The sequence below is a fragment of the Dunckerocampus dactyliophorus genome, chromosome 20 (assembly GCF_027744805.1).
Source record: "Dunckerocampus dactyliophorus isolate RoL2022-P2 chromosome 20, RoL_Ddac_1.1, whole genome shotgun sequence".
Lineage (NCBI taxonomy): Eukaryota > Metazoa > Chordata > Actinopteri > Syngnathiformes > Syngnathidae > Dunckerocampus > Dunckerocampus dactyliophorus.
In genome coordinates, this window is record NC_072838.1 from 16,968,875 (window position 1) to 16,994,260 (window position 25,386).

At 42.6% G+C, this 25,386-nt stretch overlaps 3 protein-coding genes and 1 non-coding gene across 15 annotated transcripts in view; 1 reads left to right on the plus strand and 3 right to left on the minus strand.

Moving 5' to 3' along the window:
• Positions 1–15,825, plus strand: part of ptk2aa (protein tyrosine kinase 2aa) — a 38,736-nt gene extending 22,911 nt beyond the window's left edge. For 3 of the 11 annotated variants that reach the window (XM_054763372.1, XM_054763376.1, XM_054763383.1), the window contains 28 exons: positions 302–442; positions 558–635; positions 711–818; positions 1,030–1,147; positions 1,976–2,006; positions 2,396–2,460; positions 2,661–2,750; positions 4,862–4,879; positions 6,953–7,009; positions 7,261–7,281; positions 7,995–8,092; positions 8,410–8,494; positions 8,566–8,666; positions 9,377–9,492; positions 9,578–9,678; positions 10,039–10,128; positions 10,219–10,423; positions 10,490–10,601; positions 10,678–10,752; positions 11,558–11,656; positions 11,730–11,834; positions 12,635–12,697; positions 12,773–12,812; positions 12,896–12,999; positions 13,686–13,841; positions 13,935–14,015; positions 15,227–15,312; positions 15,398–15,825. In XM_054763372.1, the coding sequence (XP_054619347.1) occupies positions 302–442; positions 558–635; positions 711–818; positions 1,030–1,147; positions 1,976–2,006; positions 2,396–2,460; positions 2,661–2,750; positions 4,862–4,879; positions 6,953–7,009; positions 7,261–7,281; positions 7,995–8,092; positions 8,410–8,494; positions 8,566–8,666; positions 9,377–9,492; positions 9,578–9,678; positions 10,039–10,128; positions 10,219–10,423; positions 10,490–10,601; positions 10,678–10,752; positions 11,558–11,656; positions 11,730–11,834; positions 12,635–12,697; positions 12,773–12,812; positions 12,896–12,999; positions 13,686–13,841; positions 13,935–14,015; positions 15,227–15,312; positions 15,398–15,518 (2,565 nt within the window). In that variant the 3' untranslated portion in view covers positions 15,519–15,825. The other 8 variants (XM_054763373.1, XM_054763374.1, XM_054763375.1 and 5 more) reach the window with 8 other exon arrangements.
• Positions 15,826–16,446: 621 nt separating this feature from the next.
• Positions 16,447–16,519, minus strand: trnav-cac (transfer RNA valine (anticodon CAC)). Its single transcript has one exon. It is a non-coding gene; the product is annotated as a tRNA-Val (tRNA).
• Positions 16,520–17,229: 710 nt separating this feature from the next.
• rplp1 (ribosomal protein, large, P1) lies at positions 17,230–18,407 on the minus strand. The gene is made up of 4 exons (XM_054764117.1): positions 18,183–18,407; positions 17,684–17,758; positions 17,480–17,600; positions 17,230–17,392 (listed from the first exon to the last, which is right to left on the minus strand). Exons 1-4 carry the CDS (start codon positions 18,252–18,254, stop codon positions 17,310–17,312), a joined length of 351 nt encoding a protein of 116 aa, XP_054620092.1. The 5' UTR covers positions 18,255–18,407; the 3' UTR covers positions 17,230–17,309.
• A 758-nt stretch (positions 18,408–19,165) lies between these two features.
• Positions 19,166–25,147, minus strand: clptm1l (CLPTM1 like). 2 transcript variants are annotated; one of them, XM_054764622.1, is made up of 18 exons: positions 24,872–25,147; positions 24,296–24,522; positions 24,127–24,221; positions 23,862–24,051; positions 23,481–23,668; positions 23,334–23,412; positions 23,123–23,240; positions 22,962–23,056; positions 22,790–22,874; positions 22,045–22,148; positions 21,824–21,889; positions 20,661–20,711; positions 20,500–20,582; positions 20,388–20,422; positions 20,257–20,312; positions 20,135–20,179; positions 19,675–19,790; positions 19,166–19,611 (listed from the first exon to the last, which is right to left on the minus strand). In XM_054764622.1, the coding sequence occupies exons 2-18, from the start codon at positions 24,458–24,460 to the stop codon at positions 19,527–19,529; spliced, it is 1,656 nt and encodes a 551-aa protein (XP_054620597.1). In that variant the 5' UTR covers positions 24,461–24,522; positions 24,872–25,147; the 3' UTR covers positions 19,166–19,526. The 2 variants fall into 2 exon arrangements, with proteins under 2 accessions (XP_054620597.1, XP_054620598.1); XM_054764623.1 differs by having other exon boundaries at positions 25,021–25,120.
• Positions 25,148–25,386: the final 239 nt, after the last annotated feature.

The window sequence follows — 25,386 nt, forward strand, 5'->3', positions numbered from 1 at the left end:
TTAATCTATATATGGTGAGCTATTTATAGTTTTGGGGGGGTGGCTACGCCTTTACTGTACTACTACCACATGATGTATGCATGCTTATGTGTGTATTCGGATTACTCTCTGATGCGCAATGGATTAGTAAGGTTGCTCATCAAATGTGTTAGGTTGTGTCAGAAGATTATGTACAGCCTATATGTCATGGTTTATGCATTAAGAGATGACATGTAAAGTTCCTGGACAGATTTTCTACCCATCTGTCATAAAACACACCAACAGGGTGAAAGTATAATGGGTCTCTGGTCAATTCCTTCAGGCTAAGACTCTTCGTAAGCTCATCCAGCAGACCTTCAAGCAAGTGGCCAACCTCAACGACGAGCAGTGCATCCTGAAATTCTTGGAGATCCTCGCTCCCATCTACCGCTATGACAAGGAGTGCTTCAAATGTGCGCTCGGGGTGAGTAGTATCCGCTGAAGGCTTGTGTAAGGTTGACCCCTTGTGGCGGCACTGATTCTTGCATGCATTCAGCTTCCATTTATGCATTTTTTTTCCTTTCTGATTCATCATGCAGTCCAGCTGGGTGATTCAGGTGGAGCTGGCAATCGGGCCAGAGGAGGGGATCAGCTACCTGACAGACAAAGGATCAGCAGTGAGTCCAAGTCCTCACTGCCTGGATTCACACATATACAGTACTGGGTAGTCATATCTATTTTGTTGCTTGCAGCCCACCCATCTGGCTAACTTCACCCAAGTTCAGTCCATCCAGTACTCAGCCATGGAGGAGAAGGACAGGAAGGGAATGCTGCAAGTCAACGTGGCGGGAGCTGCTGAGGTACATACATGGTCAAAGTCACCATCTTGAGCTGCATCTCCCATGATGCACAGCTCAGCTTGTACCTTGTTACCTAATAGCTTTCCTTGGACAGCAACGGTTATTCACGCTGTATGACACTGGTCTCTTTAATGGAGATGCGCTTACACAAACAATAGCACGCCATATATGATATGATTTCTTTGGAGATAATGACCATTTTTGTATGCAGCCTCTCACCGTCACGACAGCCTCCCTGACCATGGCCGAGAACCTGGCCGACTTGATTGATGGCTACTGTCGACTGGTCTCCATGGAAACCCACTCTTTCATCGTCAGAGTGCAGAAAGGTAAGGACGTGCAATCCGCTGCTGACTGTTCAGAACAAAACTCTACACTCTATAAAATAAGATTCCTTGCACAAAAGAGCATTATGACACATCACTGCCGTCACAGAACATACTGTATTTATTGATGCACACATTTGATGAGTTCTTCATTGTCACTTTTATTATTGTATAGTTATAGTTTTGCACCGCATTGTAGATATGCATTGCATCATACCGAGAGACATTTATAACATCATGTAACTGTTTAAGGATTTTCTCCAAGATAAAATGATCAAAGTATTTCTATTTTGCACAGATGTTGGAGTCTTCTATGCATATAAAGGCTGTAAAGTCCATATTGAATAAAAGCTCCCAGCATATACGTGTGTAGCATATATCCAATGGTGCCCCGTAGGTCAAATCCACTTTAGTTCAAAACTTGTGCAAAATACATTTGACTAGCATCTCCTGTCATTAAGAAGATCTTTGACGAGAGTTATCACAATAGGTCCTTAAAAGCTGCAGCCGGCTCCATTCATATACTGCAGAGGATCTTTGACCAGCGTATTTGCAGCAGGCCCTTCAAAAACATCAAATCTCTTAAGTCATGTAGAAGATCTTTCACTAGAGTTTTTACGACAGCATTTTTGCTGTAGTTGCTTAAAAACAGCAGAGTGCTGTAGTTCCGTAGAGGATCTGTGACCAGCGTTTTTGCAGTGGGTCCTTTAAAAAAATCATTCATTCACTGTTTATGCCGCTTGTCCTCACGAGGGTCGCGGGCCTTAGAAAACAGCTTTCCGTAAATAAGTTCATGTTGACATGTTGTGTAATGTGTTTGTCATCCTCCAGAGGGCGAGAGAGCGCTGCCTTCCATTCCAAAGTAAGTACCGTTCTCTCTTGTACTTAAGTTGTGTTCAGTTTCAATAGCGTGTCCAAATCAGTGTCAATCACTTCATTGGTTACTTCAGGGCTTCCATTGTGTCTTCCCCTGCTTCACCACCTTGTCTTTTTGCTCATTTTCACCTCAAATCTGTCTTTACCTCTCTCTCCCTCTCTCTCTCTCTTCCTCTACCTTCCCCCCATGTCTGGTCAAATAAGGAGATAAGTTTGGCAGCCAAATATTTTCCACTTGTGTGAGTCTCCTCCTCTTTGCCTCGGCCTCTCACTCTTCCACCCTTTGCTCGGCCACGACAGAAGGAGGCAGAGATGATTGATGCACTTTTATAGGTGGTAATAATGTGGTGTTAATGCATTTGTTTATATTTGTAGAGTGTCTAATAATGACAAGAAGTTGGAGGCGGTGAAGAGCGGAGTGAGAACTATTTCCATCTCAGGTAGGTCAGAAACTCCCTCTGGTCTGGTTAACCCATTTCCTCCAACATCTGTTTTTTCTCTCATTGTTCCTGTCTGTCCGTGTTTGTTGACTTCCTCCTCTTCACCCTCCTTCACTTTCCTCCTCTCTCCAAATCACGCCGTACAACACCCATCTACCCACCCACCGCACGTCCTCTTTGTGCCCTCTGATTGGCTGAAGACCCGGTGCCATCATCGACTCTTCCCAAGCCAGCCAAGGCGCGGCGTTTTCTCCTCCCCTTTGTCTTCTGTTCAGAATCGCCACCCAATGGTATTAATTGGCTCTGTTGTTGATGGGCAGCTTGTGATGTAGCATAAAAGGCCGAAATGTGCACCATAAACCTGAACATCATTCACCTAACAAAGGGTTGCTTTGGTGCTAAAACAGTACTGGAGTCAGTTTGGGCAATTTTAATGGCAATGTTTCATCACAACCTACCTGCTAAAAAAATCCCTCTTCTCCTCTCTCCTCCGTTAGTTAATATTTTTATTGCTGCACTAATATAACTGCCCTAATATTGTACTAACAACATGCTGACTTCAGCACGTACCTTACTTTGTTTTAAAAGGACAGCCTAAATCGCAACTCTGTCGTGTCCGCCCCATTCACATGCACACAGTTATTATTATTATTAATACAATATTTTTGGTGGAAGCGACAGCCGCAAGCTCAGAGTAGTAAGTCATCAATCTGGACGCAGCTTGGAATGCTGTTGACATTTTCCCAACGTTCTCAGCTGGTGGCTTCCAATTTGACACGCAGACATTGCACATATTCAAGCATTGCTCTTCTCAAGCAATTAGGAGGCAAGAATTTTGCTGGCTGTTGAAGATATTTCAAACCTCTTCGGCCGCGCAATTGCAGCAATGCTATTCAATCAGCGCCCCATGGGCCAAATCCGGCTCTTAAATCACATCGGCCTGCATGTTCATCTCAAAACTTTGGAGAGAGGTTTTTGCAGTTGATTCCTAACAGCATAAAAAAGCCATCCAGTTATTGAAGGTCTTTGACCAGTTTTTGCAGTTGCAGAGCCTTCCCGATTTGCAGCAGATTTCTAAACGCAGCCAAAAAAAAACTTTTGTCACACTGAAGATCTTTGACTAGCATTTATACAGCTGATCCTTAAAAACAGCAAATCTTTCCTGTCATGTCTGGAGGTCCTTAAAAACAGGAAGGACACTTTTTGCAGTACAAAACAACGCAACTTCAACACAGCAGAGCACTCCTGTCTCATACAGGCTCTATAATTATTAGATGCTTAAAAACATAACATTCTTGTCATATTTTGGATCTTTGCTTAGCACTTTTGCTGCACATTCCTAAAAACAGCAGAAAATTGCTGACCTGTCATATACAGTATAGTGTGATTTTTTACTTTTGCAGCAGGTCCTTAAAAACAGAATAACTTTTCAAGATGGGATCTTTGACTTGCATTTTTCCAGATGATTCTTAAAAACAGCAAAGCCCTGTTTCGCACGACAAAACAAAATATCTTTACATCAGCAGAGCACTCCTGTCTCATACAGGATCTTTAGCTAGTATTTCGAAATTGCTGTCCTGTCCTATGAAAAATTAAAAATATAAAATAGAATTTTTTTCCTCAAAAAAAAATAGCAGGCCGTTCCTGTTACAATGTATTACTAAAAACATTCAAGCCCTTCTGTTGTATAGAGGATCTTTGACTAGCTTTTCTGCAGTCGCTCCTTAAAAACAGCAGAGTGCTTTTGCCATATAGGATTTTTTTACTTCTGTTTTTTGCAGTAGATTCCTAAAAACAGCAGAGGACTCCTGTTATATAGAAGATCTTGGACAAGCGTTTTTGCTGTAAATCCTCAAAAACAGCAGAACGCTCCTGTCATACAGAAGATCTTTATCCAGCATTTGCATCGTGTTTCTTTAGAAGTTGATGACTTTATTTTATTTGTGAGGATTTGATCAAGTAAACCTGGTAAGATTTGCATTGACAGTAGACACGAAATAAGAATAATAGTGAAGGGGAAAAAAGGTCCTTTGTGTGTACTTCACAAGAGAATGTGGAGGATCCTACCCCGCTCTCTGTTGAAAGTCCACCACTGGAATTTGTGCTCTCACCTCAAGCTGCATCCACCGCTTGCTCAGAGAAATATTTACAACTGGCCGCAGACTGCACACTGGAAGCCACAGTGGCGTCTAAACACTCTTTTTGCACGCTGTCACCATCCCAAGTTAACTCATTAATCGACTTAACTAACTGCTTGCTTAAGCGTTTTTTCTTTGGCTTTGCAGGTTGTGGTGCAGCGGCGGCCATGTTGTCGTAACCTCTGCTCTCTCTCTCTCTTCCTCTTTTTTTCTCTTTCTTAATCTGCTTTCCTGTCTCTTGCATGCTCCCCTGGACCTCGCAGAAGATCTTAGCGGGGATGGTAACGTTATCAGTCTTTCTTCTTTCATGTTGCCCTAGCTGAGTGCACCCTTCTGGGGGATTATGCATGCATTCCTCCTCCTTTTAATGACAACAACAACGACACTGTGTCTTGTGTCTTTTCAATTCATTTATGCAGCTTAATGTTGTTTCTCATGTTGCAAGTGGTATTTCTCTTTAAGGGAATTTCTCCAAATGCTTCTCTCTCTCTCTCTCTCTCTCTCTCTCTCCCTCCACACACACACACACACACACACACACACACAAACAGTGTACACACACAGACACACAATCATGCACACGTGGCCTGACTGTCATATATTCATGCACAAAGTCATGCAGGCAGAGGTTTGCTGGTTTTAAGCGATGCATTCCATGGCTATAATGGGCAAACTAGAACACATACACACACACACACACTCACTCACACTTAGCCTCCACTTAAGGGAGGCCGGAGTTTGAAAATCTGAAGGTTGTTTTGTTATTTCTACAACTATTGTAACCTCTACTAGTAGGCTAATTTACAAATATGTTTGACTACAGTGGAAAATGCATGTGGAGGCACCAAAAATTGTGCAGTTAAAAATTTGAATACCTCCAAAAGAAGCTTTAACATCGAAACTGTAGTCACAAACTACCGTAAGTCTTCAACTACTGAAATGATTTCAATGGTTTCTGAAGCGAGAGACTGCGCTTCCTAGTGATATACGGGTCATTACGGTAATCATCGGGACACCATCGTCTAGCCTGTGTGACGGAGAGGGTCTGAGAAGCAAGTTTTTCCAGGCAAAGTTCTGCAAAAAGTGATATTTGATATTTTATGGGTTTTTTTTGCCGTTTTGTTTGTGTAAGGGACTGCACTTTCTAGTGACATACAGCAAGCATGGGGACACCAGCCTCAGCCTGTGTGAGGGTCTCAGAAGCAAGCGCTTTTTGGCAAAGTTGTGCCGAATAGTGCTATTTTATGTGTGTTTTTACCATTTGTTTTTGTTTTTCGCGGTGTTTGTTGCTTGATTGCAAAACATGTGGAGCAAACAAGGAGGGATGTTCACCTGCTGTTGATGTTGATGTTGTCAGTGTTTTATAGTTCAAACTGTAAATCCTGCATCCTTCATTTGTGTACATTCTGGGTGTTAAGTTCTGTTGTTTAGGGTGGTCTCGTATACCGTATATCATTTTTAGCATGTACTAATGCAAATCAACCTCACATGTTTAAAGTGCTCCTGCAAAAAGGGCGCCCAGGCACAAACAGCAGATTGCGTAACACTTTTGCAGCTAAAAGTACATAGCACGACCCCACCTCCCCCCCGTGAGATTTTTTTAACCCAATGTGGCACACGAGTCAAAATGTGAGAATTCCATTAATTCACTTTATAGTATTATTATATGGGACACATTGCTTTAGACTATTTAATTGATGTTTTGTTCGCCGCTAAGTGACCCAGTGGCACGTTCCTGTTAACATTTCTTTAGTTAATCAGCCCCCATGCTGCTTTTGGATACGAGATTCCTGATGAACTGTTGTCCAGTGTTCCCACAGCGCCTGGTGAATCCTGTGCAAAGTTGCGCTGGACAGCAGATGTTCTGCGCGTGTTGCTAGCAGCTGCCCTCATGCGCCCTGATTTTATTTTAAACACCGCCATCTGGTTAGGAGAGATTCCGTCCATCCTTCCCGCCCTCTTTTTTTTTTTTTCTTCACTCCCTCCTCCTCTTCTGTCTGTCTTCAACTTGCAAACATCTCTTTGCGTCCCCTGCCTTTTTCTTTTATTCATCTTCTTTTGAACTCTTTCCACCCTCCTTATCCCCCCCATCCCTAATTTCATCTCCTCCATCGCACCGCAACCCAGCTGCTCTCAAACAGGCGGGCGGACACACCGAGCCAAGCGTGTGTGTGTGTGTGTGTGTGTGTGAGTGAGTGAGTGAGAGAGAGAGAGAGAGAGAGAAAGAGAGAGCTGCATGGGTGTCGCTTTGGGCAGGAGTTCTCAAAACAGTGAGACTTTTTACAGTTAGCCGTTGTCCTTGCTGCTTTATTTCTTTTGACGACAAAGTACTTATTTTCGTCCTCACCTTGCAGAGACCGATGACTACGCCGAGATAGTTGACGAAGAGGACACGTACACCATGCCCTCCAGTAAGTCCGTTATAAGTGCATGGCTATCACTGTGCAGCTTAAAACACACTCCCACTGTAAGCTAATCTACTTCTCTGTCAGTGTCTGGATAAATGTCTTTCCTGTCTTCTTTCTGCGACATGTTTTCCAACACTGACCTTGTGTATGCATGCATGTTCATCCCTCCATGGGGATGGACGTGCGCTTTCACGCTTTTCACCTCCCTGTCTTCCTCTTCTTTTTCTTCCCCCTCCTGCCCATCACCAACGCAGTGACCTATGGAATAGTGGAAGGTAAAAACCACAATGAAAACAAGCTTATAATGCTGTTCCTATGGATTTTTCTTTGCCAGACAGAAAGCCAAAAAGCAAATGGATCTCCTTGATGAGTATTTTTATTTTAGCGTTGCTTTGTAGGCAGTATGCACAATCATTAGGCGAGTTGTGGGTTGAATTTTATTACTGAGGAAACGCAGGGCTCTCTGTCAATCCAACATGTTAATAAACCTCAGGAATCACCGAGTCAATATTTAAGAAAGTAAATGTGAGATTTTGGGGTAAACTTGCTCAAATATTATGCAACTACATGAAAAATAAACATTTTCCCATCCCACTTGTTTATTTTCATGTATTACCACATCACATCAGCAGATATGCTGATGTTTAAGCTTAGAGTTGGGAAATGTGCACAAAATGTTGAGATGGTGTGGCTAATAGTTGTCTGGCCAAGAAAAATTTGTTAATACATTTTTTTTTTGTTTTCGACTGGTGCTGGTGTTGTGGGTTTATTTTATTTTATATTGATTTTTCAAATTTGTATAATTTTTCATTGAAATTATTTTTTGTTACGTGTAATGATTTATCATACACATATGGGCTAATACTATGGTATTTTTATATATATACATATATACACTTTGCACATATATAATTGGTAGGTGGTTAGAAAACATAGTGGATGAAATGCTCCTTTTCACCATTCTCATTATTTAATTTGTCATTTTAAGCGCGGGACTACGAGATCCAGAGGGAGAGGATCGAGTTGGGTCGCTGCATAGGAGAGGGCCAGTTTGGAGATGTCCACCAAGGAGTCTACAACATCCCGGTAGGTACCAGACATACACTTACACTGCCGCTGTTAACTGATGAGTCTATGTGCTGTAGGCAGACTCCTGATGCAGCAGCTGGATCTACCTCTGCATGCGCTGTCAATCGTTGCTACTCAGCTGCTGGTGTGAAACCCATGCACTGTTGTTTACAATGAACTCATCAGCCGCTATTAATGCTGGCTGTGTTGTGCGATATAGTTGTTCAGAAACGAGCACGTGGGCAAAGAGCGCTACCTTTTCCTTTCTCCTTTCTCCTGCACTCCAAATCATTCCCAGTGAGTTTGATTGGTGGAATGCCACTCTCGTTGTACAGGACAAGCCGTCCCTCGCCGTCGCCATCAAGACGTGTAAAAACTGCACTTCAGACAGCGTCAGAGAAAAGTTCTTGCAAGAAGCATGTAAGGTCGCACGAACCTGTTTTGGTAACCTCTCATTTCTGAAGCACTGCATCTCTACATGTTTCCCGCAGTGACCATGCGCCAGTTTGACCACCCTCACATTGTCAAATTGATCGGCGTGATAACAGAGAACCCGGTGTGGATCATCATGGAGTTGTGTACGCTCGGAGAGGTGTGTCCAAAGCTACAGTCGTCCCTCGCCATATAGCGTTTTTTACAAAAGTTATGATGTAATAGATGATTGGTGTTTCGTGATTGACTTTGACCTATTAGTCAAAAAATATTGAAAGATAAGGTATATGTAGCATTGTGGTCACTCAGCATCAGTAATGTTATGAGACATGACGTTAAGATGACATGACCATTCACACTGCATGGAGACTGGCTACTGAGCCAGCAGCCTAACCGACATGCCATGGCTGACGACGAAGGAAGTTCATTCTGTGTGGAAGTGGTAAATTTTTGGCTTCTTTGTCCTCCTTCCCCACTCCATTTGAAACACTTTCTTAAGTTTAGACAAAGATTGGAGAGGCTAACTAGCTAGCTTACTAGTGTGCTATGCTAGCCTCTTATGTCCCTTCAGTGATCCCGTAGCCTGCGCAGTGTGATGTAAACAAAGAGTAATAGGAGTATAAAAGTGACTATAGGGGTGTTATTTCATGTCTAGGGGGCTTTAATCATGTTAAAACCCGTATTTAGAAAGTCATAAACAGTTTTTCTATGCTCGAACTACAAAAATATTCGGTTTATTAATATTGAATCCTACTTCACGGAAATTCACCTATCTCTGGTACCAATTAACCGCGATAAACGAGGGATGACTGCATATCTATTTAGATGAGCTGATGTCTGATGCATTGATGGCCTTCTCTCCCCAAACAGCTGCGCTCCTTCCTTCAGGTGAGGAAGTACAGTCTGGACTTGGCCACTCTCATCCTGTTTGCCTACCAGCTCAGCACCGCACTGGCGTATCTGGAGAGCAAACGCTTTGTGCATCGGTAAACTTATGGTGACCTTTCTGCATGGTGCTACAGTATACAGTCTGCTAGCCTCAGGCCCAGCATCATCCTCTGTCTCTTTTAGGGACATAGCGGCACGCAACGTGTTGGTGTCTTCGGTGGACTGCGTGATGTTAGGGGACTTTGGTCTGTCGCGCTACATGGAGGACAGCTCTTACTACAAAGGTGATGAGAAATATTCAAGTTTTGAGTGTTTTTAAAAGATCCCACAATAGAATATTCTGCAGTGTTTTGTCCAAAATGTAGCCTTGATGCTAGAATTCAAGCCCTGCTGCCGTGTTGGCCGTTTGACTGCCTCTTTTCTCAAAAGTGGAGCAAACAAGTGAGGGAGATGATAGGTTTCTCTCACGGTTGCTCATAAACAGGCTTTAGACACATTCTGCTGTTAGGACATCATTCAAAAGTCAGGTTTGCATAATAGGGGACCTTTGAATGCCACCTTGCGTTAGTCTGACTTTACTGCCACCTGTTGGTGACATAAGATTCAGCGGGTAGTTTCAATGCACTTCCTGTGTGTCTCTAAAGCCTCTAAAGGTAAGCTTCCTATCAAGTGGATGGCTCCCGAGTCCATCAACTTCAGAAGGTTCACCTCCGCCAGCGACGTCTGGATGTTTGGTGAGCCAGTCTCTCGTTTGTGTCGATCCGCGTCGTCGCGTGAGGCCGACCGCTGACGTCAGTCCTTGTCGTCTCCTCCTCCTCCTGAAGGCGTGTGCATGTGGGAGATCCTGATGTACGGCATCAAGCCCTTCCAAGGGGTGAAGAACAACGACGTAATCGGCAGGATCGAGAACGGCGAGCGCTTGGCCATGCCCCCGCAGTGCCCCCCCACCCTTTACAGCCTCATGACCAAATGTTGGTCCTACGACCCCAGCAAACGGCCGCGGTTCACAGAACTCAAAACACAACTCAGGTAATCCTTTTGACACATAAAACCACTCTGAAAACATCCATATGACTCGTAGTTCTGGTCCTGCAGCGCCATACTGGAGGAGGAGAAGCTTCAGCAGGAGGAGAGGCTGCGGATGGAGATGAGAAGACAAGTCACAGTGTCTTGGGACTCCGGAGGTTCTGATGAGGCGCCGCCCAAAGTGAGACTTAACTTCCTTTACTTCTGTTTGTTATGGAATTCAACCGATTTTGTGTTTTATTTGTGCTTGTTTGCAGCCTAGTCGGCCAGGTTACCCCAGCCCTCGCTCCAGTGAGGGCTTCTTCTCCAGCCCGCAACACAACCACTTCCCGGTATGTACACATAATATAACGCACCAGATGACATATTTTTGACTCAACTGCAGAGACTGCTTTACTAGAGGAGAGGCCTTTTATTTAGAAGTAAATATGTCATTATTCATTAATAAAACAATATTATTCTAATCAAATGTGTATTACAGAGAATATTATATGTAATAAACAGTGCTGAGCAAATTTATTTGAGACATTTTTTTTGGTTTAAATAACAAATGAACTGAAATAACTCAATAGTCCCTTTTTTCTTATTACAACTAAAAATCTCTATATTTTGCATGGTGTGTCATATCAACATTTTTTTCTGTTCAGGGATTTGTCGCCTTCATCAAGGAATAATGATGCCTTTTTACGATTTTTTTTGTCAGAAAACAGTAGATATTAAAAGTCATGAATAACAACAATAATTATATTTTAACATGAAAAATGAGGTTTTTATTTGAAGGGAATATTTGTATTTATTATACAATAAAAACATGTCAAATATTGGTTCATGATTGCACATCGTCAGTGTTTAAAGCTAAAATGTCCAAAATAGGCCAACGGGGCTGCTGTACTTGTGAGTGATTGCCTTCAGGGTAAATCAGGTTGGATGTTTCCACCCTTAAATCCTCCAGGATGACCTCACATCGCACGCCAGTTGTCTGTCAAACACGCTCTTCTGCCCTTGTACGGAGCGTGACATTGTACAGTATCTACGCCACGCATCTCACTGTTTTGTCAGTAAAAGCGTTTCTCCTAAATGATGCGATGTTGTTTCAGCGTTATTTCACATCTCTTGCTCCCAACTGTCCACCTCCAGCCAACAGCCCACGGCGGCGTGGGAGGCGGCTTCCCTGCCGGTGATTCCTGGAACCAGCACAGGCCCGAACACACAGCACTGTGGAGCCCCAACGTGGAGGTACGGTACACAGTACAGGATGGAAAATGAAACAAAAGCGGCTACGTTCAAAGACATGCGTTTTTTCTTGCAGGACACGGGATGTGTGGGCCAGGCGCTCATGGAGGAGAGGCTGATGATGCAGCAGCAGCAGATGGAGGACGACCAGCGATGGTTGGAGCAGGAGGAAAGCTTCATGGTAACACCTGTGGCGCCCCCTATGGGTGGTGGCTTTGGAAGACATGCTAGCATACAGTACATGTAATCCCGACATCCTCAATGTTTTATGATCATAGCAACCACATGTAATTGTCATTTGTCTATGTAAGTAAGATGTTGTGCTTGATGGTGGCCATGTTTTTCAACCAATCTTGCTCGAATTTGACACACATGTGCTTGCCAGCCCCCGAAACGTGTGTACCAAATTTCGTGTAGCTTCAACTAAACAGTGGGGGTTTTGTGGGGATGTGTGAGGAATGTCAAGGCTTGGTGGGTTTGATAATGGCGCCACCATGTGGTGGATTTATCAGGAAAGACAGCAGCACAGGCAACACAGTAGGTGTGCACGTTGTGACAAATTCTCACCCTGTTGCGTGTGTCGGTTCAGGAGTAGAAGAGCACCTGCGGACGTAAACGAGTTTTGTCAGCTAGTTTGTGATGGGCGGAGCCCGCAGCCAGTTGGATTTGTCCGTTTGGGAGACAGGAAGTGGGGATTGGCAGGAGGCGTGGATGGAAAGAATGAGAGGATGCTAAATGAGGCGTTCTGTCTCCTTGGAGCTGGAAAATAAAGCCTCCTTTTTAGATCCCTTTTCTGTCGCCTGCTTCCTTTCTTGCGGGAATACTTCTTCAAACGGCGTCTTTCTCCCAAAATGCAACTCTTCAAGGCGTGCTTCACCAAGACGGTAGAAAGAGGATATTATAGAGTTTAAATCCACATGCAGCCCGGGTGCATATTGTTTATTAGCTGCCATTTCTCATTAAAGTGTTGTTTTGCTGCAGAAGGCCGAGTCCAGAAACAGCCGAGGAAGCATCGACAGAGAGGACGGCACGCTCCAAGCGCCGGTCAGTGCTTTAGACGCTTTGTTTTCCACCTTCCTTACGTCCGTTGGCGTGATGAGTTGTTTGTGTGTCTTACAGGGTGGAAGTCAGCACATCTACCAGCCTGTGGGGAAACCAGGTGACTGCTCCAGCTCCTCACATCCTCTGCGTGCTCGCCTTCCACATCATTACTCACTGTTTTTAACCTTCTGTCTCTTTAAGAACACGTGGCGCCGCCTAAGAAGCCGCCCCGCCCCGGAGCGCCTGGCCACCTCGGCAACCTGGCCGGCCTCTGCCCCGTGGACAGCTACAATGAAGGCGTGAAGGTACATACTATACAGTACGTCCTGCTAGCAGCCTTTCCATAGCGCTTTGTCACGCTAATGGCTAACATGCTGTCCCTTGCTCTCTTCCCTCCCACCCTCTGCATCCCCACAATAGCCGTGGAGGGTAAGATGACCTGTGCGTCCTGTTGTAGAGATCTAGTTAGCTACGTCGCCGCTAAGTTTGGTTTAGACACCCGCTATAGTAGCCACACAACAGTTAAAGGTCCCCTATTATGTAACAGTGTCTGTATGAGCGCCATGCGTGATAAACGCCTATCATCTCCTTCATTTAGTTGCTCTGCTTTTGAAGTTTTGAAGGGTTTCCCTGACGTCATGAAGCGAGATGAGCCCGCTCCCTTCGCAGAAGACAGCTTTATTTAACAACAACAAAAAAGAAGGCTTTGCTACACATCTTAAAATAAAGCCTCGTGCTGTGTTCCCAAGTAGTAAATTCCAGTGTCAACACACTTCCAATCCAGTAGAAATTGTTGCAAAATACGATAATGGGGGACCTTTAAGAACACTTATCTACTGTCACAGTAGAAAGCAACTGAAGTATCTATCTAGCTGGCTAGCTAGCAATCTACAGTCTCTATCTAGCGCTCTGCTGCCATCCAGTGTACAGTCCGTGTAACTGCAGCCACAGACTATTTTATTAACGCTAATGTCTCTCTCCCTGCGTCCAGTTACAGCCCCAGGAGATCAGCCCGCCCCCCACAGCCAACCTGGACCGCTCCAACGACAAAGTCTACGAGAACGTGACGGCCCTGGTCAAGTCTGTCATCGAGATGTCCAACAGGATCCAGCCCGCAGCCCCCGAGGAGTACGTCCCCATGGTCAAGGTAAGGGAGGGGGCAGTTGTCATTGACAGACAGCATGGTGCATGTCCGTTAAAGACCTACACTGAACAACGGTGTGTGTGTGTGTGTTTGCAGGAAGTGGGTCTGGCGCTGAGGACGCTGCTGGCCACGGTGGATGAGACCATTCCTGTGCTGCCTGCTAGCACCCACAGAGAGGTGAAGTCTACATGAACGTGGTTACACCTGATTACAGACATGCAGCTGACTATCTACACATCAATTAAATATCAGCATTTTAAAACCTCAAACCACTTAAATGGGGGGAAAACAATAAGATGTCACTAATGTGTCACTAATAACACTCATACCGTGGAAAATGTATTCATAAATTCTTCGGAAGTCATGTTTTCATTGTGTTGTGATGTGTTAATCATCCAATGATTAATTACGTTATTTTAAACTTAAAAACGTATTTAATCACTTGAATATTAAATTCTATTTTTTTTTTTTTTTGTAGAAAAATATTTCATGGCTTTAACACTATATATTTTTTTATTTTTATTTCCTGAAATCCAATGTAACAAAAAAAAAAATATATATATATATATTTATAATGAGTATTTAGAAACATTTTTCATATGATTTTAATTGTTTTAAATATATATTATTCTATATATTTGATGTGTTTATTAATATTTGTATGCATAGTTCTATTTTACTTTAAAATGTATTTAATATTTTGTATCTATAATTCTACTTTTGATGTAGAAAAATACTTTATTTGTAGTTACTAATGTATTTGAAGGTACTTGTATGCATTTAATGTTTGTCCATTTATATTTTTTATTGAGGAAAAATATTTGTGTATTTTAAAAATGTCTCCCGTAATTTAAGCAATCATTTTAAAAATGTGACATATATACTGTATATGATGTATTACATTCATATTTGTTTGTATGATTAGATATTTTTTTATGAAAAACATTTTGTGTATAATAATATACGTAATTCATGTGGAAAACTATTTGTATTTACTGTGTGTATTGAAGGATGAATATCTACATATGTGGAGACTTTCATAAAGCTTCTGCCTTGTGTATGCACTATTTGTTCAAACTAGGATGTCACTTTGACAAAGCTCGTTTAAAAATATCTTTAATTTCAAATATACATAGATGTCAAAGTGAAAATAGGTTGTTTTGAAACACATCAACATAAATCTAAACTATCAATGTTTCATATAGTTTGTAAATGTCTGAATATAAATCATGTTCTTATTTTTATTCTATGAAATAAGTGTTAATATAATTAACGCCAGATTGACAAACTTAACACAGAATATCCCAATGAACATGTAGAGGGACTAATATCTCAGTCTAATCAGATCATCTCATAAATTGGGAATAAAAGTTGATTCCTTTTTCCAGATCGAGATGGCCCAGAAGCTGCTGAATTCCGACCTGGCGGAGCTGATCGCCAAGATGAAGCTAGCTCAGCAGTACGTCATGACCAGGTATAAAAGCACCCTGGCGCACCGTGGCGCTCTTTTCCTTCACGTTGGCTTCATCCGTGCTGACATGTCGCTTCTCCTCCCTCAGCTTGCAGAAGGACTACAAGAAGCAGATGCTGATGGCGGCGCACGCCCTCGCCGTCGATGCCAAGAACCTGCTGGACGTCATCGACCAGTCACGGCTCAAGACCATCACGAGGCCGCATTAGCCGCCGGACGGAAGCGGGGAAAGGGTCACCGATGGTGAAACGATGGCCAGCGGACAATCAGATGCCATCGCAACACCTTTTTGTAAAAAAGACAAAAAACTCTTTCCTCGCATGTCCTTTCATTTTTTTGGATTTATTTAACACGTGATGGCTCGTTTGAAGGACTTACCACGTGACGAACTGGAAACCTGAGACAATGGAGGAGGATCATGAAGATATTTTCTTTTTTTTTCATATATATATATATATTAATATTTGCAGCCTTGACTCTTCATAGGATGTTTTTTTTTTTTTAAATCTCACTTTACACTTCTCATTCTTTCTTTTCTCAGGCTTTAAATGAGACACTTGGGAATTTTTAAAAACACTTTTTAATGGAAAAAGACTATAAGACACGCCACAGGCCACTTTTTAAGTTAACCTGGTAAATATACAAGTAGAATCTATATTTTTAAAACCTTTCCCAGGCGTTTGGAGACAGATGAAGGAGGTATAAGGATAACAACAAACAGAAAGCCATAAATACTAGCTTTTCACAATCGTATTGCTTGTTTTTTTATAATATTGTTTTTCCACAATGTTCAATCCACAAAGCACATTGGCAACTTGTGAAAAGTCCACCGATTTCAAAGTACAATCCAATACTGTGAATAGTACAAGATTTATTTATTGGCTGAATGGATGTTTGAACCTGACAAATTCACTTTATTTCACAAGGTTGTTCTTCCATTCCACTGTTCTGTTGTTTACCTCTGCCTGGAGGTGAGAAATTCTCTCAGGAAAGAGTCACATGTACAGTTGCAAATAAAAACACACTGTTATCATTAAAAATAAGGTGTTATCCTGGCCCAAAAAGTTACATGTTTGCATTTAATGTATTTAAGTTAACCAAAATGTATATGCTTGATTATTTCACAAAATGAAATTGTGTTTCCGCCCGGTTTCGAACCGGGGACCTTTCGCGTGTGAGGCGAACGTGATAACCACTACACTACGGAAACAGCCATGGTAGTCTGTATATATTCAATTTATATAAATTAAGTCATGATATACACTCGATGGCTAAAATCTGAGAAAATTATTTGTTAGTATTTGTAGTATTATTTGAAGTATATCAACTTTTTTTTTTTTTATACAAAATGCTTCAGAAGTACAAAATGCAGTCCTCGTAACAGCGGCACTATGCTGCTATGTTGTGGCCACGGTTAGTACTACAAGGGATGACTAAACAGCGGTGCAAGCCCATTGATTGCTACTGTATGTTGTGGCCGAAGTCAGTACTACAACGTAAGACTAAACAGAGCCACAACGGTTTTGACTGACATGTTGTGGCCAAAATCAGTACTACAATGCATGACTAAACAGCGCCACTGTCCCACTGGCTCCTACGTTGTGGCCGAGGCCGGTATAAAAAGCAGAGTGCGACACTTGGCATTTTCTGCTGAAGTCATTTTTGGTCATATACACCAACAGTAGTAATTTGAGTTTAATGATACTAACATGTATATACACACACACAGTTAAATAGCAACAGTAGCACACATTTACCCATTAATACCGGACAGTTATCATTATCAGTTATGTTATATACTTTAAACGGTGTTCTAACACGTATTCACTTTGCGATACCTTCATTCACACTTACAGGATTCAAATATCACTTGTCCTTAACTGAATGACTACTAAACGTTATCGCTCTGCACTTGTGTTTTTATTATAGGGAAAAGAAAGCGCAAGCAGGCAAGGTAACTTTTTTTTATCCTTTTATTGTGTTTTTAGAAAAACAACCAATTAATCAAAGAGACCGAAGCCCATGTCGTCATCGGACTCCTCAGACTCTTCCTTCTTCTCTTCTTTCTTCTCCTCGGCCTTGGCTGCAGGGTCAAAGACAATGGGCGGAATGGTTACATAAAATACAAAAGTGAAAACTATTTTCCTTGCAACTAAATTTGTCCATCCACCTGGGGCATCTCCTCCAGCTGCCGCGGCAGCAGCACCTCCAGCAGCGGGGGCTCCAGCTGGGGCTCCACCTCCAGCGCCGACGTTGCAGATGAGGCTGCCGATGTCGATGCTGGACAGAGCCTAGAAAACATCAGCATATGTTAATTTTGTATTTTTTGGTTGTACGCCATGACAGTTGTGTTGTCCATCTGGTGTTTACTCACTTTGGCAAACAGACTGGGCCAGAAAGGCTCCACTGTCACTCCTGCAGCCTTGATCAGGGCGTTGAGTTTGTCCTCCTGTCGGTGCATAATGGTCAATTTATACATTTAGGAATACTAATAAAGGGCATAACTCGCATTGGAAAGTTGCTCTCACATGGTGCACAGCAGTACTAAATGTTTCGACGTATTCGTGTGTGAGAGGAACACATTTGAGCTGGCTGCAAAAGGTGAGTGATTATAAGGTGGTTACTTCTAAGATAGTTACAATACAAGTGGTCTTACTGTGCAACAATCATGCTAGAGGTTAGCCTAGCCTAGCATTTGGAACTTGAATGGCAGCTTCAACCGCTGTTATGAACGATTTCATAATACAAAACGTAATTTTTTGTCCTTCTGATTAAAATGTTGTGATAGCATTTCGCAACTCATTTACGGTACGTTTTCCTTATTGTTGAACTCTCATAGTAGCTAACGGGTTGGCATCGAGCGGGACACTTACGGTGACAGTGACTTCATCGTCGTGGAGGATGAGAGCGGAGTAAATACAGGCGAGTTCCGACACGGAGGCCATCGTGGATGTTTGTTTTGACGTTTACGGCGTCGGATGCCTAAATTCGAGGGTGCTAGTCGCCGGATTGCGGGCCTTAGCTTCGGGTGAAGAACCGAGCACCTTAGGCACGTAGACTTCCTGTAGTTGAAAAGGGACGGGCGGGGGCGGGCGCTTGAGCTTTATAGTATACGTCAGCCGCGTGGACGTGACGTCACGACGCACAGACGGAACGGACGCGACGTCGCCCACTTAGGGGGCTCGTGTACATGCTTTTTCTCTGATCTTTATTTGAACGAATTTAGTGACAACAGATCAAAACAGTACGACCAAAATATTGAGGTTTTTTTTATATAGAAAAAATACAAAATATTTAACGAAAATGATTGACGATTTTTGTCCATTAATTTATTAAATTGTAAAAATATAATCTTAAATAATTCTACCGAACCATTTCATGAACTTTCATCATTATTGGATAACCACAGTGTGTGATGTACAGTACATAATAATGATAATGTATCCTGAAGTTATTAAGTTCTTATTTTTCATGTTTTCTTCAATGTGCAAGTGAAACCTGATGTTCCTTAATGCAACTTTAAGCATGCTCTCAATAAATTAAACTATTGCAATTACATTATTTAACGTAATTATCATGTAATTATAATGGCGCTTGTATTTATTTAATATATTTATTTAATGGCATTTAAATGACAAAATAACTTATTTGGTCCATTAATGCCCTTTCATGTAATGTAAAAGCACCATGGAATGCATTATATATTAAATAAATCTGCATTTCGAGTATATCTATTTAATTTTGGCACAATACACCCTTCCTAACAAAATACATGTGTAGAATGTTGAATTGTTTTTATCATTTTGGTTTTAGAGAGTGATGCGACAGCCAATAAGAGACGCTTCCAAACCAGTTTACATATTCAGTCAGTTTTATTCCAGCTCGTATCATCAAAAAATCACAGTCAAGTAAAATCATTCAAAAAAAAAAAAAAAAAGTATACCGGAAGAGAAAACCTGCACATAGTTTATTTTATTTTAAAACCAAACAAGTCATTTAAGAAGACTGGAAGATAATCTATTACGTGACAGTTAATACTTCACTTCCTGTGAGTGTGCCTGTTAAAAACATCAGAGCGTAGGTAAGTAAAATCCCTCTCCTGTTTGGCACTGATGCGTTTTCTTGGCTGTGATATGTTAAAAAAAAATACTTGTGCAACATTGAATTAGGTGGCAGAAATGACAAAATTTCAGATCAGTACATACAAAAGTTCCTATTTAGTCCTTGTGAGTTTTCCTTCTGGGTTTGTCGTCGTACGAAACGCCATATTCGTTAACTCTCGTCTTGTCCACTGGGTAGAGCCTGTGGAGGGAGAGATGTTTAAATGCGGTTCGTGTGTGTTATATAGTGTGTTATAGTGTGTACCATCGCTGGTAGAGGTAAATGAGAAACACAACGTCGTCTCTGAAACAGGCCAGTCTGTGAGACGTGGGCATGGTGATGATGAAGGCAAACACGTCATCGATGAAGGTGTTGAATGCCTGGGAAAACACAAACGGCGCTCTAAGAGAATATTCTGACTTTTTTTTAAAAAACGTGGTATAATTATTGTGAGAAATATTTGCAATATATAAACTTTTTTTTACACTTTTTTTCAGAGGTACAAAATGCATTCCTCGTAAACAGCGGCAGTTGGCTGCCATGTTGTGGCCAAAGTCAGTACTACAAGCATGACTAAACAGCGCCGCTGTGGCCAAAGTCAGTACTACAAGTACTACCCAATTTCATAAATATATGGTACCTAACTAATTTAATTTAATTTCATTTCAATAAGGTGGGCAGGTTGTCTCTTTAAAAGCTCTCCGTTAACAAACGTGTGTTTCACCTTGTACATAAAGGCTTTCCAGGGCAGATGGGCCACCGATTTCAGCTGTCGAACAAGAAGAAAATGTGAACGACGAAAAAAACGATTAATTTCCCAAAGAATCCTAAAAACACACGGCAGACCTTGTAGTTGACAAACAGTTGTGGCAGCATGAAGAGGAAGCCAAAGGCGTAGACACCTGCAGCATAATGCATAGGCATTACATCATATATGGAAAGCAATAATGACATTTATGGTTAAAAGGAGGTCTTACCGTTCACTAAGCTGTTGATAAGCCACGAGTACCAACTACAACAGCCACACAAGCAAAGTCAACGCGGATCACGTGATTGGTCAGCCTTGTGTGTGTGTGTGAGTGAACGCACCTCTTGTATCGTAGGAATATGAGCGCGTACAAGGCCCCCCCGAAGCACAGCGGGTAAAGAAGGTACGACAGGTACTTCATAGCCTACCAGAAGGGACACACATGACTGAATGATGAGGCACAGCTTGGTCAAACTGAAAGTAGTACACAACGCTTTCCTACCAGAGTGTCATACTCTTCTGTTCTTCTCTCCGACTCGTCGAGTTTGCCAAACTGTAAAGAAAAAACAGTATAAGAACATTATTGATATATTGTATTGACCCCAGTATATTATTTTTCCCCTAGCGTCGGAAAGACAGGTCGTCTTATATTCTGGGTCGGGAGATTCACACCCGCAGGCGGCGCCAAATGACTTCTTGTCAAGTGGGTCACAGCTTTTCTTCCTGCCGCAAAACAGTATTCCCCCCCCCCACACCCATCGGAAAAAGTTTGGAAAAGACGAGTCGTCTTATATTCGAGCCTACAAAAGTATACATTTAAACCAGCAGTTGGCGCCAAATGACTTTTTCCTAATGGAGTCAGAGGTTTTCTTCCTGTACTGTGTTTTAAGTTTCCCTTTGAAAAAAAAAGTCTGAAAAAGATGGATCGCCTTATATTCGGGGTCTCGAGATTTATACATGCAAACCAGAAGGTGGTGCCAAAAGGCTTCTCCCAAGTCTTCCTGTGGCAAAACTGTATTTTGTTTCCCCCTTCAAAAACAAAAAAAAGTCTGAAAAAGATGGGTCGCCGTATATTTGGGGTCCAGAGATTCATAAATGAAAACCAGACGGTGGTGCCAAAAGACTTCATCCCAAGTCTCCCTGTGGCAAAACTGTATGCTTTTTCCCTTCCAAAATAAAGTCAGAAAAAGGTGGTTCGTCTTATATTCGAGGTCTAGCGATTTATACATGCAAACCAGAAGGTGGTGCCAAAAGACTTCTTCCCAAGTCTTCATGTGGCAAAATTATGTTTTTTTCAGCCTTCAAAAAAGAAAAAAAAGGCTGAAAAAGATGGGTCGTCTTATATTTGGGGTCTAGAGATTCATAAATGAAAACCAAAAGACTTCTTCCCAAGTCTCCCTGAAGCAAAACTATTTTTTTGTTCACCTTCACCTTTTTGTTCACCTATAAATGAAAACCGGACGTTGGTGCCAAAAGACTTCTTCCCAAGTCTCCCTGTGGCAAAACAGATCGACACCAGCAGGTGGCGCCAAACGACTTCTCCCCCCCTGTGAGTCAGAGCTTTTCTTCTCGTCACATTTTTCCACAAATCATCATACTGATATATTCAGCGTTGTCTTACACTATGGTACTTTACTCACAACGTTATGCACGCGCCAAACCTACCAGGAATGCTGGTTTTCCTCCTTTCCAGAACACCTGAATCTTCAAGGCCTTTTTCACTTTCCACACCTGCAACCACGGTCCATTATTCCAAACATCCAACAGTAACATTCTACAGTAGCTCTTTAAGTAGGACACAGCATTACTGAAGAAAAAAAATCAATCACGGTAAAGAGCAGCCGTGCATTGCATGCAGAGAGCCTGGGTGACAAATGTGCGCTCACCTCAATGACGGCGCCGACGCCGGCGGGGATGAGGACCAGCAGGCTGGTTTGCTCGTCAAACAAGTAGAGGAAGATGACGATGGTGCTGAAGCAACGCCACAGCACTTGAAAAAAGACATTAGAATATATAATTAATAATAATAAGAGTGCATTGTTTATAATAACAACAACAACAATAGATTGCATTTTTTGCCAGGTTCTTAAATGCTCAACAAGATGTGAAAAAAATAAGAGTTCGGTATAATTAATACAAATAATAAATGCATGTGTAATGTAAACACTATGTACATAATCCAGTAGTCTCTTTTAGACACATTTTAAGTCTGTCAAACATGAAAATGTATGCATTTGTCAATAATAGTACATTGTTAGATTTTTGTGTTTTTCCTCCTTACACAATATTGAATTGCATTAGGTCTTTTTGGCATCCATTATTTTTTTTTATTTTATTGGAATTTTTTGTGCTTTTCCCAAAAACGCCTTTCTTCCGGTTTTTGTTTGGCTCTCAAGCTTGCACGCTGACAGTGCCACCTGCTGTTTCGGCTTCTTCCTGCCCCTTTTGGAGGCAAGAGACAAGGAAAACAGACACGCACGCACATGGCAATATATGGAGGCCGGCAAAATTCTGGAGTTCATTTTCATATATTGTGCTAATTAATTATTAAGACTTTTTTTTTTTGGAACGAGAAATCTTGTGACATTTCAATCTCGTGAGATCTTGCGACACCCCGACACAAACACCTACCTGCTTTGCTTGACATTCCCACCATGCTTTTCTTCTGTTTCCAGAAGCTGATGTCGTTCTTGAAGGCCAGGAAGTCGAAAAGAAGCTACAGACATAAAAAAAAAAAAAAAGGACACTCACTTTAGCTTTTACTTAATTTCATCCGGAGCATGCATCTTGCAGCCACACTCACGTGGAAGGCGGCCACAAAGAAGGTCAAAGCCAGAAAGTACAGGTTGGTGTCCGTGAAGATCCCTTTAATCTCGTCGGCGTCCTTCTCCGTGAAGCCTGTCGGCCGAGGAAAAGCGTGAGACAAGCGGCATGTACGTGCTCCGAAGAGAGAGCACGACATACCAAACTGCTGCAGGGAGTAGACGGCGTCCTGCATGTGGATCCAGAATCGGAGTCGTCCCAGGGAGATGGCATCATAGGTGATGGTCAGAGGGAGCTCCATGGTGGTTTTATTTATTTCCTACACACACACAAACGGAAATCCCTAATATAAAATACTCAAGACAATTTCAAGGTGTCATGTGCATGCCAAAGCAGCAGGTGGTGCTCTTACCAGGAGGTCCTTGACGCGGTTGCTGAGCTCGTCAACAAACAGCAGAGGTAGATACACCATCTTCTTGCCATTTTGAAACCTGAAACCAACATGCTCAATCTCATCTTAGTCACATTTGATTGATTGATTGTTTTTTTTTGTTTTTACACTCGGAGGTATCGGTGCACGTCACTCGGTAGAGATTCCCTGTCGAACACAAAGTGGTCGCCCACGATGTTGAGCGTCAAACGAGAGCGCCAGTGGGAGACGGGCTGATCTGACATGGAGGCTCCTCCCCCTCCTGCTGTAGGACCACTCTCGCGTGGTTTCGTCTGCTGGGTCTCTTCAGCTGTATGCTGCGCGATTTCAACGAAAAACAGTACAAATCCAGAATTTCAGCCATTTAGGACAGCAACAAGATATTCTGCATGCTTTCACAATAGCCTACAAAATTGCCTAAACGACAAAAAAAAAGATATTTTTGTGAATTTCCCTCACGCGTTTACATTTAACCGCGTCATATTTGCACTACAATGACCTGATGCCTACCTGTGTTTGGTCCTCTCTGGATATGAGGGAGATTTCTGGTGGTTTGGGCACCATGTAGGTGGTGAGCTGGGCCACCAGGTGCACCTGACGCGGATCCTGCCACGGAGTGACGCCAGCCTGATGGACAAACACGAGCGCGTACAGCGTCCCGTTGTTGCGTGTCTTCTTGGGCAGAGAGACGTTTACTATCCTGAAGGGTGCAGTTTACGTTTAATGTTATGCTAGTACGTGATGTATTTTAGGTGTCTTCAGCTGTCCTGCAGACCTCTCAAACTTGTCTTGGACATCAAAAATCTCCTCCTTGTGGATGAGGGTGTGCCCGCCGTCTGCGTTGGGCCGAGGGGCAGCGTAGATGCTCATCTGGCAAACACACACACATAAATAATGATAGCACACACGTCCTTCAATCGCAGATAACGTTACACGTTCCTTACCTCAAGTTTGGGCATTCCCGACAGGTAAGGCGTGATGCAGTTGGCGCCGTTAGGGGGGTTGCAGGGTTTGGTGTACACGATGCCGTACATCACCCAGCAGGTGTGTAGCACGTAGACCACAAACACGCCCACCACCAGGGTGGTGAAGGACGATTTCAGGAACATGGTGCTGCTCCGAATTTGTCGTCGTCGTGTTGCTCGGCTAGCAGGAGGGCGGGGCCATGTGTCTGAGGCGGAGTTAGCTCGATGGTTAACATGCATGTCAATAACAATAGTTAAAACGTTTGGTGAACCTGTTCATCTGGTTTAGCAAAAAAAAAAAAAGTGGTTTGGATGCAGATTGTCAACAACAAGCTTCCAACTAGTGTATTTGAAGTTTTATCTGTGATTTGGACTAAACAGCACAGTATTCAATCGCTGGATGTTACGTAATAGATAAACAAACACGGATCACAACATTAGGTGCAGTTTAAACATGTCACGACTAGAGTGTCCTATGCATACTACGTATATGTTTATAGGCATGTCTGGTGGAATGTTTTAGATACATACATGTCGATAAGTAAGCAAACTAACCGGTTTCGAAAGTGGCAGGCGGTCAGTGACCAGACACTCGCAGCTCTTGAATGAGCAAGCGACCGGTTCAATCACCGCGATGACATCGTCTCTTTCTTTAAATCCCGCCGCAGCGCGTCGGCTGGGGACATAACTGAGACACGAATTACCTACTGCTCCCGTTGCTCCATTCCGGGAAGACAAGCCTGTCCTGTACGGAAAGAAATCGATAGTAAAATGAAAGCGTGAGGTGGATTTACGCTACTTCCGGTATGCGCTTCCTGGTTTGGCTCTTTGGTCTGCTGCTGCTAACGCGAGAAATGTCGAGATTACAAGTGGCGCTAACGTTACAGCAGGTGTTTAGCTATCTTAAAAGCTTCGGTGTTGCAATGGAAGGTAGGCAATTCTACGTTTTAAATCTTTAAATGTATATATGCCAACATATTACGTATTATGTTATACATATACTTGTTAATGCACACGGTGTGTAATTCATTTAATTACGTCGCCCCTTTTTTCATTTAATTGGATTCATT

Excerpts from the sequence above, each read along its gene's own strand:
- clptm1l (XM_054764622.1), bottom strand. The coding sequence starts at position 24,460 with ATGTTCCTGAAATCGTCCTTCACCACCCTGGTGGTGGGCGTGTTTGTG. Across the intron at positions 21,890-22,044 it reads GCGTCGGCGCCGTCATTGAG|GTGTGGAAAGTGAAAAAGGC; the intron begins GTGAGCGCACAT and ends CCGTGGTTGCAG. Across the intron at positions 20,180-20,256 it reads AACTGTTTGTCAACTACAAG|CTGAAATCGGTGGCCCATCT; the intron begins GTCTGCCGTGTG and ends CTTGTTCGACAG.
- rplp1 (XM_054764117.1), bottom strand. The coding sequence starts at position 18,254 with ATGGCCTCCGTGTCGGAACTCGCCTGTATTTACTCCGCTCTCATCCTC. Across the intron at positions 17,601-17,683 it reads GGCCCAGTCTGTTTGCCAAA|GCTCTGTCCAGCATCGACAT; the intron begins GTGAGTAAACAC and ends GATGTTTTCTAG. Across the intron at positions 17,393-17,479 it reads AGCTGGAGGAGATGCCCCAG|CCAAGGCCGAGGAGAAGAAA; the intron begins GTGGATGGACAA and ends TTGACCCTGCAG.